The sequence below is a fragment of the Daucus carota genome, chromosome 9 (genome assembly GCF_001625215.2).
Source record: "Daucus carota subsp. sativus chromosome 9, DH1 v3.0, whole genome shotgun sequence".
NCBI lineage: Eukaryota > Viridiplantae > Streptophyta > Magnoliopsida > Apiales > Apiaceae > Daucus > Daucus carota.
The window spans coordinates 20031686-20045294 of record NC_030389.2 but is presented as its reverse complement, the minus strand read 5'-3'; the positions used below and the strand labels follow the sequence as shown (position 1 = coordinate 20045294).

At 34.8% G+C, this 13609-nt stretch overlaps 2 protein-coding genes and 1 long non-coding RNA gene across 4 annotated transcripts; 1 reads left to right on the top strand and 2 right to left on the bottom strand.

The window, feature by feature from the left end:
- The first annotated feature begins 508 nt into the window (after positions 1-508).
- LOC108225928 (uncharacterized) lies at positions 509-1642 on the top strand. The gene has a single exon (XM_017400877.1). It carries the CDS (start codon positions 509-511, stop codon positions 1640-1642), a length of 1134 nt encoding a protein of 377 aa, XP_017256366.1.
- Positions 1643-6302: 4660 nt separating this feature from the next.
- Positions 6303-7039, bottom strand: LOC108226456 (pathogenesis-related protein PR-1 type). The gene has a single exon (XM_017401418.2). It carries the CDS (start codon positions 6967-6969, stop codon positions 6463-6465), a length of 507 nt encoding a protein of 168 aa, XP_017256907.1. The 5' UTR covers positions 6970-7039; the 3' UTR covers positions 6303-6462.
- Positions 7040-8591: 1552 nt separating this feature from the next.
- Positions 8592-11372, bottom strand: LOC108225560 (uncharacterized). 2 transcript variants are annotated; one of them, XR_010287961.1, is made up of 5 exons: positions 10991-11372; positions 9647-9722; positions 9128-9319; positions 8900-8996; positions 8592-8779 (listed from the first exon to the last, which is right to left on the bottom strand). It is a non-coding gene; the product is annotated as an uncharacterized LOC108225560 (long non-coding RNA). The 2 variants fall into 2 exon arrangements; XR_001807629.2 differs by having other exon boundaries at positions 11114-11372.
- Between the last annotated feature and the right edge of the window lie 2237 nt (positions 11373-13609).

Here is a 13609-nt window from a genome sequence, read left to right as displayed (position 1 = left end):
TAAAGCAAATATGACTTGGAGCACAAAACAGAATATACAAAAGAAGTTGTTAGTAGCATATAAAAACAAGTCAAAGTTGACTAAAGTTAGTTGAGTCTGTTGTGAGCTCAGGTCTTGTATATAAACAGAACAGAGTGTACGTTTTACATTTTAACTGAATGAAATACAATCTACTCCTTCTCCATACTTTCTCTCTCTAGCTTCCATGATAGACTTTGTATAATTTTAGTGTATTTTCACTCTTTATGGTATCAGAGCTGCGTGAAAGGATGAATTTGATGCTGTAAATCAACATCACGAGTACAGATTCGTCGCTTTCAACACCGATTTTGTATCCTCTTTCAGGTTTCTTTTCGATCTACAAGAAGTTAGGGTTTCCGTACAGTTTCTTCTTAATTGATAGTTTCTTCATCTAAACAGTAGATTTGTCAGCATTTCTTGATTGATTGATTGTTGATTGTTGATCGTGATCCTTTTTCGAGCATATTTTGGTTAAAACACATCAGATATGTCGAGAATTTCGTATGCAAATGTAGTCATGAATAATTCAGGAGTTAATAATGGAAATAGTGCAGAAAACATTGATTCTCAGTCACAGAGACTTAACTCTACTGATGACATTTCTGTTGAATCCAATCTGCATCCATTATATCTTCAGAATATAGATCATCCTGGTTTGGTTCTCATTTCAAAGAAATTGACTGGGACTGATAATTTTGGTCCATGGAAACGCTCAATTAACATTGCGTTGTCTGCTAAAAACAAGATTGGAATGGTGGATGGTTCATATCCTAGACCTGAGGATGGTTCCCCTTTGAGAGCTCATTGGGACAGGGTAAACGCTATGGTCATCAGTTGGATAATGAATACGGTCTCGGATGAGATTAGTAACGGCATGGATTTTGTTACTTCGGCACAAGATCTTTTGGAAGAGTTACATGATCAATTTTCAAGTGTAAATGGTCATAGGATCTATCAAGTCTTGAAGGATCTTCATGCCTTAGAGCAGGGTGATAAATCTGTTGAGATTTACTACCATAAAATGAAGAATTTGTGGGATGAGTATGCTGTATTAGATGCAGTTGATGGCTGCAAGGGCGGATGTACATGTGGTAATCTCAAGATACAAGAAGCCAAGGAGCAAAGGAAGAAGTTACTCCAGTTTCTCATGGGTTTGAATGATAGTTATGCAAGTGCTAGAGGGCAAATCCTAATGATGTCACCTCTGCCCTCAATTCCACAAGCATTTTCTCTCATCAAACAAGATGAGAAACAGAAACAAGGGAGTCACACTGCTATGCCTTTTCTTGCCAATGCTGTTGATGCAAGCAAATCCAATTCAGTTAATTCAAGAAATCAAGGTTCCAAATCATCTTTGAAGTGCACTTACTGTAACAAAGATGGCCACACAAGGGAACAATGTTACAAACTTATTGGATATCCAGACAAGAAAAAGGGCAAAAACAAACCAGCATCCACTGGCACTACTGGTTTTAGACCTTTACCACAGGTTGCTTCCTCAAACCATGTTGATGTTCTAACATCTTCTTCAGGTGTACAGGGCAATTATGCTGGGAGTTCAGCCTCATCAAACTCTGCATCTTGCAATTCTGCACCAACTCTGGAACAACTGCAAAGTTAGGTGTCACATATGAATCAACTAATGATCCTTATGATGAACAAGAAGGGCAGTGCATCTACTCCAGAAGATCAACTTGGTTCTATGGCAGGTATGGCCTATTGCCTCCATTCTTTTGTGCCTAGCATCATGAGTCAATTATGGATAATTGACACAGGCGCATCAAACCACATGTGCTGCAATAAGGCCCTTTACCTTAATTTGGTTGATTTGACTACTCCTTTCACTATTGCTTTGCCCAACAAGCAGTTAATCACAGTTAATCAGAGTGGTTCAGTTCAGTTAAACACACACATTATATTAACTAATGTGTTGTTTGTGCCTGACTTCAATTGTAACTTGTTGTCAATCTCGAAACTCACTCAGGACAGCAACTGTTTTGTTACTTTCTATTCACATCAGTGTGTTTTTCAGGACCAGACACACCTGAAAGTTCTAGCTACTGGTGAACATAAGGATGGCCTTTATTACTTCAACTCAACTGCTGTTTGTTCAGAGTCAATTCCTGCTCCCAAGACACTTGCATCTGCACATACAATAAGGAATGATGTCTCTTTATCCAAGTCAAGGCTGTGGCACCTTCGACTGGGACATCCTTCTTATTCTGTTATGCAACATATTACTTCTGTTAAGACTGCTGTTTTGGCAAATGATGTATCTTGCCCAGTTTGTCCTATGTCTAAACAATGTAAACTGGCTTTTCCAAAGCACAGTGAATTTCATGCTTCTAATGCATTTGAAATGATTCACATGGATGTTTGGGGGCCGTACCAAACTTCCACTATTAATGGTGCACGTTACTTCTTAACTCTAGTTGATGATCATACTAGAGCAACTTGGGTATTTCTTATGCCTAACAAGCAACAAGTTTGTTCTATTTTCCAGCGTTTCCTGGCTTATACTATCACTCAGTTTCACAAGTCTGTTCAAATCATTAGAACAGATAATGGAAGTGAATTCATTAATTCCACCATGAGCACCCTTTTACAATCTCTTGGTATCGTTCACCAATCATCTTGTCCATACACACCACAACAAAACGCTCGAGTAGAGCGTAAACATCGTCATCTACTAGAGATGTCCCGTGCTTTACGTTTTCAGTCCGGCTTGCCACTCAAGTACTGGGGAAAGTGTATTCTCACTGCGGCTTATCTCATAAACAGGTTACCCACTCCCATACTTCACTATAAATCACCATTTGAGATGTTACATATTATAAGTCCAGATTACTCTTCTTTACGAGCATTTGGCTGTTTATGTTATGCATCTGTGCATCCACCTGATAAGTTTGCACCTAGGGCGATTAGATCTGTTTTTGTTGGGTATCCATCTGATCAAAAAGGTTATAAACTTTTAAACCTGGAAAACCATTCTTTTTTTGTTAGTCGCCATGTTATTTTCCATGAGAATGTTTTTCCTTATCATCAGGAAAAATCTATTTCATCTAATGCTTCTGCATTTTTAGACTGGTTAGCTTGTAATCCTACCTCAGTTTATACAAACCTTCCACTTGTTGGGGAGCCTACTGTTTCACCCAGTGTTTCACCCATTGTGGAGAATTCTGAGTCAGATATTACATCACCAGTACCATCCCCTCAGGTTCCTGATACTCAGTCAGTTATTACACCTGTTTTAACTGATATCTCTACTCCGGTTCCTGATACTCAGCATGTTGTTACCCCTGTTTCAAGCAGTAATTCTGGCGATGTTAATCCACCCGTTTTACCAGCTCGACAGTCTACTCGACAGGCTGCTAGACCTAAGTGGTGGGAAGATTACAATGTTTCACTTAGAGGAGCTGCTCACGCAGTCACTTGCAAGGTTCTTACTCCTTCTAGTAACATCACTATCGAACCCTCTCATTATTATCAGGCTGTTACTAATCCTAAGTGGATCGAGGCAATGCAAAAGGAATTAAAGGCCCTTGAGGATAACCACACATGGGACTTAGTTCCCTTGCCCCCTGGTAAACGCACAGTTGGTTGTAGATGGGTTTACCGGATTAAATATCATGCTAATGGTGAAGTTGAGCGTTATAAGGCTCGCTTGGTCGCGAAAGGTTATACCCAATCAGAAGGGATTGACTTTCATGATACATTCGCTCCAGTTGCGAAAATGGTTACCATTCGAACTCTTTTTGCTGTTGGTGCTGCAAAAGGTTGGATTATAGAGCAACTCGACGTTAACAATGCTTTCCTTCATGGACATTTAGAGGAAGAAGTATACATGAGTTTGCCACTAGGATACATTAATGATTCCAACATTTCTAATCTTGTGTGTCGCCTTGTAAAATCAATTTATGGGTTACGCCAAGCGTCCAGGTGTTGGTTTTCAAAGCTCACTGCTTGTTTAATTGAAGCAGGTTACTCTCAATCTAAGACTGATCATTCAATGTTCACCTACAATAAGGATGGGATTTTCCTTGTGGTAGTCATCTATGTGGATGACATCCTTATTTCTGGTAATGATCGTGTTGCCATAGCGGGTTTGAAACATCTTCTGGATGTGAAGTTCACTATAAAAGATTTAGGAACAATCAAATACTATTTGGGTCTGGAAGTTTCCAGAACAATTGATGGAATCTTTGTTAGCCAACAGAAATTCATCCATGATTTGTTAGCTTCTGCCAACATGACAGACTGCAAACCACTGTCTATTCCTATTGATCCGCATTTAAAATTGTTCAATGACTGTCAATCAGGTCCCCTCATTCCCAATCCTTCTTTATATCGTGCTTGGGTGGGCAAATTGTTGTATTTGAATTCCTGTAGGCCTGATATCACTTTCTCAGTACAACTTTTAAGTCAATATTTGCATGCCCCTCGAGTTAAGCATATGGTTGCTTTGATTCGTGTTCTACGATATCTAAAATGGACTGCCTCACATGGATTATTCTTTCCTGCTAAGAATCCATTACAGCTTCACATGTACAGTGACAGTGATTGGGCAGGAGATGCTACTGATAGGAAGTCTGTTGGAGCTTATAGCTTACTTCTTGGAGATGTTGTTGTTTCTTGGCGATCTAAGAAACAACTGGTTACTTCACGCAGCTCTGCAGAAGCTGAGTATCGAGCTCTTGCAGATGCCTCCTGTGAAGTCATTTGGTTTCTTAATCTCTTACAAGAATTACATATATCTGTATCCAGTCCTGTTAAGCTCTACTGTGACAACAAAGCGGCTGTTGATCTCACTGCCAATCCTGTATATCATGCACGCACCAAGCACATTGAGCTTGATTGCCATTTTATTCGGGAAAAGATAGCAGCTGGTCTAGTTTCTGTACATCAAGTTCCAAGTCTTCAAAATGCTGCAGACATACTTACAAAAGGGTTAAGCAAGGTTCTGCATTGGAGTTGTGCTTCCAAATTGGGACTCACTTCATCTGGTGTGATTCCCATTTGTGGGGGGAGTATAGAGATATCTCAAGATGGGGAGACTAATGACAGTTGTGCTAAAGCAAATATGACTTGGAGCACAAAACAGAATATACAAAAGAAGTTGTTAGTAGCATATAAAAACAAGTCAAAGTTGACTAAAGTTAGTTGAGTCTGTTGTGAGCTCAGGTCTTGTATATAAACAGAACAGAGTGTACGTTTTACATTTTAACTGAATGAAATACAATCTACTCTTTCTCCATACTTTCTCTCTCTAGCTTCCATGATAGACTTTGTATAGTTTTAGTGTATTTTCACTCTTTACGTATACGTTCCAATCTTTCTCATGTCTCGGTATTTAGAAGGTTCAGTAACCAATCAGCACAATATTCTTTTTTAAAACTTATCAGCTACAAGGCTACATAACGACTAGAAGGGGCCGGCCTTATAATTTTAAAACATGTATAACAAAATTTTTATAATATTGTATTTTATTTATATATAAATAAAAATATAAATAATTCCCTTCTAAAATAATATTTATATGTCTCTAAAAATATTTAACCGTGTAACTAAAGTTTCAATTCTTACATTTCTCTTATTAATGTATTAGACTAAATTCAAAAATAAAAATAAATAAAAGCGCATATATAATGAAATCATTTTATTAAAAAAAATTTGGAATGTGGTGTATGTGGTAATCGTAAACCTCAATATTGCTCCTTTTAAAATACAATAGCCTCTTCTCATTCCGATAATATTTCTTCTCATCCGGATAATATTTTTTAATGTCGCTTATTCTTATTTAAAATACAATTTTGATTAATAAATATTATTTGTTGAATAAGACGATATATTTGAATTATAATGATGAGTTTTCAATTATTGTATGTTTGTCTAAATTAAAAAAGATATAACTACACATTTTGATATTGATCAAACTATATTTTTGATGGTGATTTGAAATAATGCAGAGAGTACTACTATAAACTTTACTAGTATATCTTTTTTTTAAAAAAATATCTAATACTTTTTATATATATTTTATATCAAACATTTTACGGTATGGATGAAAATTATATTACCCCTTACAGACTTTTGCTTGCTTGGTCTGGGCGACTTCTACTAAGTTAACATATCATATCTTGTGCAATAATTATATTAGGACTGGTATGAAAGCTTGCTTTCATTTACTATCTTACATGTACAGCCACATCTCATTGCTAAAAGGGTCTTCGTATGTCAAGTGATATACCTGCAGGCTAGCTTTCAGTGTTAACAGGCATCACTAAATTATAAATATCCTCTCAACTTTATTGATCAATTCGCTTGAAAATATTACAGAGATATTGAGGATTTTTTATTTATATCAAATACTAGGATTAGTATAAAGGTAACCAAATAGCATACTGTGTTTGGGTGAGTATAGTTGCCCTAGCAAAGGTAACTTCAGTATGGACGCTGTCCCGCGTAGTTGCCAGGGGGACTGTAGTTACAAGTAATAAACCACCACCCATTGTTCCTGCACTGAACTCTAGCACAACCCAGCCGAACTGAATCGCGCCAAACCACCTGAGTGTAGTGCCCACACTGCTCCCCTTGGGCACATGAGTTGGAATTATAGTCGTAATATTGCTTCTCTCCAACCCAAGAATCCACCGCATCTTTGGCATTAAAAACAGAACCACCACCACCACCTTCAAATATGTTCTCACCGTACTTCCCATTTGAATTCGAGTGCTGGAGAGCACAATCTCCGCTTCGCTGATTGGCGTAGTTCCTGGCATACTCGGCCACCGTCTCGTCCCATTGCATAGGTCCAACATTGACAGCTGCACGAGCTGCATTGTGGGCATCAACGTAGTCCTGTGGCGAGTTTTGGGCGAGGGCATAGTGAACCATGAGGAAGCCTAGGGCAAGTACAAGAGTGCTACTGAGTTTCTTTGGCAAACCCATTCTTTTAGGGAATTATAAAGCTATTTGTTGGTATTGAATAAATTAGGGTTTAGATGTGTTGAAAATGTATAGAATACGAAGATGTATATATAGGCCGTGGAGTGTGGAAAATTCATGCGCCGTGCAGAAAGGGTTAGAAATAAGCAGCCTCCCCCGTAAACGGAATGAAGATTCCCTCTTTATAAGTTTTACGCAAACTCATTTGGAGTATTAGAGATCATTGAATGGTCATCCCAAGAGTTAAAGATGACATGTTAAGCTTATGTTATTAAAGAGTACTACTAACCCAGCTATATTTCAAAATTTATTATTTTTAATTTTAATTTTAATATTGATTTATTATTTGTTTAGTATTGTTAGATGCTCTGAAATTTTTTTAATGGACAATTCTATGATAATGAATTGAAAGTTTCTTCAATTATATTTAACCGTTTCATTATTTTTTTTTCTTACAAATTTAGTTTTATAAAAATAAATTGATAGGATAAATAATAAATATATTTGTTATCTATCTATAAATGTTTTTCTAATATTAATATGTGATAATGTAGTTTTTAATTAAGTAAAATACATCAGAGTTAGAGTTAAGAACGGTTACTTGATGATTTGTGATTGTTTTCAAGTATAATAATAACTACTTATGATATTAAAGAGTAGGGGAAGTTCTGGTGATGGACCTAGATAGGTTTCGATTTCGATGGGGCTTGAGTAGGATATAGTGAGGTCGAACTCGGCCTAGAGGAAAAGGGATTTGGTCTAATTGTAATATTCATTAGGTTTCAGGAGACCCGTTATGGATTGAATGAGACTAGATGGATCCCATGTCTTATACCCGACAAGATGGATGATGTTATATATACACGATTCTCATGATGTTATACGATGTTTCTGTTAACTTTTGTTTAATGTTTTACGTTTTGCAATATTTTTATGGAGTATTTCAGTTGCAGTACACAAGTGTTCTCCAAGTTTTCAATGAAAAAGTGGTTTTCATAGAAATTATCCCTATTATATATATATATATAGACACACACAAACAAATGATTAAACAAAACACTAAATCACTAGTACAGAATAGGCTTTTAGCTACGGTCAAATTAGGCCTTTAGCGACGGCATTCTAGCGTAGTATATGAACCCGACGCTATAGGGTGGCTTTTTTGCGTCGGTTAGACCGCCGTTGCTTAAAGTTGATCATGCCACGGTTAAAGCCGACGCAAAAGGCTCGTCAACCGACGCTAAAAGTTAAGCATATGCGTCGGTCTACAGTAGAACCGACGCAAAAGGGCTTACTTCTAGCGTCGGGTGAATAGAATGCCGTTGCTTAAAATACCATTTTATGCGTCGCTGGTCAGAGAACCGACGCTAAAAATCTTTCTTCTTGCGTCGGTTGGTCAAAGAGGCGTTGCTTAAAGTCATACTTGTTGATCAGTCATATGCGTCGCTGGTCAAAAAGCCGACGCTAAAGATAATACTTCTAGCGTCGGCTGTCAAACAACCGTGGCTTAAGGCTTTTTTTTTTTTAATTTTTATACAGAATATTAACCTGTTCACCATTCATTCATTTTAAAACAAATCCAACAACAAAATACCCAAAGTGAATAGCACTAAATTAAACTTAAATTACACAAACTTAGAAATTCAATATATATTAAAATTAAATCGTATTACAACCAATAATTCTTCGTGTGAAATTACATGTCAACACTAAAAATTATGAAATCAATATAATAATAAGTCAGCTGCCTATGTCTTCGCTCTCGTCCTTACCACTAGAAAGCTTGTAGTGGCCATTACAGTCTGTCAACTATCTGTATATATAAACAAGTAAATCAATAATGAGTTTTATGATTATAAACGAATACATATAAGTTGTTATTTATATACTAAAGTGAAAAACATAATTTAATTAATGGAAGTTGTATTCAAACCTGATTATAGACATTCAACTATAAAAAATTCAGCCCACAGCTCTCGAACCTCATTGATAACCTTCTTTAAATACCTTCTTAAACCAAGGCCTAGGGCCTATCAAATGCAAATGATGATAACATATTTAGACAAATATTGAGTTTAATAATATTCCTTTCAAGGCACCCAGATGTATTACTAATTTAACATATATCTGTAATCCTGTTAGTATAAAAAGAAATATTTACCTTAAATTCCTCACTTCTGCGTCTCATTTTATATGTTTCCCATTGCTCTTGGCTGATGAAATAATAAACTTCACATGGATCCTTTCCAGCTCGCAGAAAATTCCTTGTCAACTTACCCTTGAAATCCCGCCATTTCTTTGCTGCTTTCTCCAATACAATCTTCTTTCGTGAATCATCAAGCTTCCAGTGATTCTGTAAATAGTGACATTATAAAATGACCAAAAACAGCCTTCTAAGGTAGTTGATATAATCAGGGAGCTTGTCCTATACAAGGAAAAGTAATTTTTATTTGATCTTGTCTCATCTCAGAGCTTATGCCTCTGATTCAATTATACTTTATTACAGCTTCTAATTTTAGTTGATATAAACTACTAGCTGTCAGGTTTATTTCAGTTGAAATAAGTGAATATTCTAATTTTGTTTATTCTGTAACAAGCAAACTCAGCAAAAAAGAAATATGGAGAAATAATGCCAAAGAAGAACCCCCCGATCTCTCCAAGGCAAGTATTTAGAGAGTACCTGAAGCCTGCTTTCGTGACTAAAACAATAGTAACCGGGATCTAGATTTAGTAACTGAGCGAATTCCTCTATTTACCTGCATAAGGATAAAACAAATCAGGAACCATCAGTGAAAAGAAATTAAAGTTTACATGAAAAGGAACAAAACAGAACATCTCAAGTAACATTTTTAACAATTTATCTATTCAGAGGCCATATTGTGAATTCCTGAGCAGGCCATAGTCAGGTTTATTTCAGTTGAATAGTTTTAATTTAATTTCAGCTGTATCCAATTCCAAACAAATTTATTCCAATTTATTGTCTAATTGAAATAAGTGAACATTCTAATTTTGTTTATTCTCTAACAAGCAAACTAAGCAGAAAAGAAATATGGAGAAATAATGCCAAAGAAGAACCCCCTGATCTCCAAGGCAAGTATTTAGAGAGTACCTGAAGCCTGCTTTCGTGACTAAAACAATAGTAACCGGGAAGTTTGTACCAACTCATAAAATAGACATTTATCATCCCCACAGAATAAACAAGTAACCAAGACAAATTGTCCCTTATTGTATCTTACAACGGACACAAGTAATGTGATTAGGTGCCTAACACTTACTATATATATAACTTAAAAATCCTGAAAACTCTGTTATTTAGAGTAATATAATGCAAATTGTAAAGTCAAGAAAAACATATAACATGTAGAATAATTAGTACCAGACCACAGTTTTTTAAAATTTTGCCTTTGCTTAGTCCTAACAGGAAACACTATGATAAACAGAGAACTTTTGTCATCTTTCATACTTAAGCCTTTATCAATGAACTCAAAACTACGCAACCTAATCTAGAGTAAAATTTCAATCAATTTTTATTAAAAATTAAAATTTTATATTAACTCAACTACTGGATTTCTAGTGGCTCTATATTAATTATTCTGAGTGTGTTTTACATATACAGAATGTATAGTTCATAAAACAAATCAAGAGTTCTTAAACCAATTTGTTGACACCAAGCACTAAATCTGATGACGATGATTATAAGATAATGGCAGTTGACACGTGATTGAAATTAAAGGACGGTGACCAGAAGCAGTTTAATATGAAAGAATAAGACATACCAGACTAGGATTTCTTCTCTCATTGAGTGATATAACAATTAATAGTTAATACTAAACAGTAAATTAACCTTAACTACTAAATGTGCAAGAATAAGACATACCAGACCAGGCTGTCAAACAGAAATTGTGCATCAATTCTCAGACCTTAACAAACAATAAACAGGATTCTGGCTTGATGTAGGTTGTACAAGTACTAATAGCGAAAACTAGCTTAAAGAAAAAAAAATTAAAGAGCGGTTGGAACTTACTAAGCACTTAGCATTTGGAACACAGTAAGAAGCCAGTACACATAGCCCTTCTGCTGTAAATTAGTTTAAATTTAAACTACAGTAGAGAGAACGAAGTGGAGTGGAGATACGCGAACAACTTACCAGGAACCCCAACACCACAATCGGACAGCGTTTTGGGAGAGCTGTCGATTTGGAAGAGCCAATTGAACCCTAGCGCCAGCGCCAGCGAAAATCAGAGCCCGCGGCCTAAATACGGAACCCAATTGAACCCAATTGAAACTCAAACCAACGAACAACAATGTAGAACAAGCTTAAACGTCACCCAAATCAACCGAGAGTAGTATAGAGTAGTCTGTGTTAGTAGTATAATGTAGAACAACGATTTGGGACTTGGGAGAGATGCAAGTGTATATGTTTTAAGAGATTTGGCTCGCAATTGTTGTTTACTTTTATATTTTAAAATTATCTATTATTATAAATCTATCTTACAAATAAAATAAGTATAACTCAAAATAAAAATATATATTAAATTTTATTTAATAATTATGATTTATAATATATATTGATTAGTTTTTAAAAATTAAAATTTTTAGATAGTTTAGATAATTTAGCATAATTTTTATTTTTAAAAAAGAAATTCAAGGAATATATTAAATATTTTAAATAACAATATAATGAAAATTATTTAATATATATATTTGAAATTTTACAAAAAAATATTTAAATAAATTTTAATATTGATAATAGGTTAAGAAATAATAAAATATTTCATAAATATGTGTTTTACAAGCCTATTTGCTAGTATGCTTCAATATAACCTTTTATGCATTTGAGGATATAAAATAATATAGTTAATCGTTTTTATTTTAAAATAAAAGAAAAAAATTAATTTAAGTAAAACACATTTATTAATTAATTTGTTTTAAATATTAACTTAAAATATAGATTTAAAATAAAAACATTAAGTATAAGTTTTGAGGTAGAATATAGTTTTTAAAAATATATTTATATTTAAATATTTTTTAAGAAGTTTTATTTAAATTATATGATAATATGTTATTTTAGGCTAAGGATATAAAATAATATAAATTTAAGTAAAATCAAACTGAAAACGAGCAGAGTGTTAGTCGTCACGTGAAACAGGGTGTTACCTCGCGCTCGCTGGGATAAATTGCGTCGGGTGAAAAGGTGGCGACACCTAAAGCATTCTTTATAGCATCGGTTAAACAAAACCGACACTTAAAGTACTATTTATAGCGTCGGTTAAATCTTACCCGTCGCTAAAGCATAATCTTTAAGCGTCGGTTGAAAAAAATGCCGACGCTAAGAGGGTTTTAGGCGTCGGCTGAAAAGTAAACCGATGCTAGAAGTCCAGCAAACAGGACTTTAGGTGTCGGTTGAGTTGTCGACCGACGCCTAAAACAAGTTTAAGCGTCGGTTCTGTATACAACCGACGCCTAAAGTGCGACGCAAAAAAGCTTTTTTGTACTAGTGAATATAAACTAGAAACTCCTATGTTTTATATCATGTCAATACAACCATCCACGTTTACGGTTCTTTTACTACTCCCTTCTTCCCATTTTAATTTTCCTATTTTGACTTTCAATGGTGAAATTGACCAATTTTTAACTACGCATGTAGAACAAATTTGTTATTATTTTAAAATATTAAAATGTACATTTTATAATATATTGTATGTACTTTATAATGATATAATTTTTTTTATTTTTTGAAAATTATATTATATGTGTAAATTTCACTTAAAGTTTGATTAATTTGACCATTCAAAAGTCAAACTGGACAATTAAAATGGGAACGAGGGAGTACCATCTACCTAACCCTGTCTATGACATAAATTTGTACTTAGAAGTTTGAATCTGAATTAAAGGTGATGTGTATTATCATACTGATATTTACTTGAGATGTCGATTAATGGTGAAAATCAATTAGTAATAAAAAGGGATGGTCATAATCGAAAATCCATTTGTATATATGTGTTTATTATTAAAAAATTAAATGATCTTAAAATATAATTATTATAATCACTAATTTATAGTGGAGTAAGCACGCGCACACAAATATATAATATATATATATATATATATATATATATAGGTTAGTGATCAAATACAAACCAACTTTTAAATACAAACTAAAGAGCAACATAATTTAATAATATAATAGTGATTTTTATTACAAAATTTAGGGATTTTGCTATGAAATTTTAGTTACTCTTTTCAAAGGTAGTGAGTTATTAATATTTATGTAATGTTAGGCAAATCCATAGTCCATTTTTACAACCCAGATTAAAAAGTGATTCAACACTGGAACGATTTGGACTTCAATATGCACCTCTAGTTTTCTCATCAATTTTCCAAAACTTGCACTTTCTACCTAAATGTCACGTCAGCAATGAGACCTCACCCAAGCGACATGTAACCCGCCATGTTAGACGCCGCATGAGCACTGGGGTCCACTCTGGCCGTCACGTCAGCTGTCACATCATCATGACATCACTACCACGTGGGTAAGTGTTGTCGTGGCGCCTGCCATGTTAGCAGCCCCGCCATGTCAGCACTGGGCCTGCTGCCACGTCAGCAGTGGGTCCCGTAGAAATTAAAAAAATAACAAATAATT

What these genes read in the sequence shown, in the direction of transcription:
- LOC108225928 (XM_017400877.1), top strand. Translation starts at nt 509, where the DNA reads ATGTCGAGAATTTCGTATGCAAATGTAGTCATGAATAATTCAGGAGTT.
- LOC108226456 (XM_017401418.2), bottom strand. Translation starts at nt 6,969, where the DNA reads ATGGGTTTGCCAAAGAAACTCAGTAGCACTCTTGTACTTGCCCTAGGC.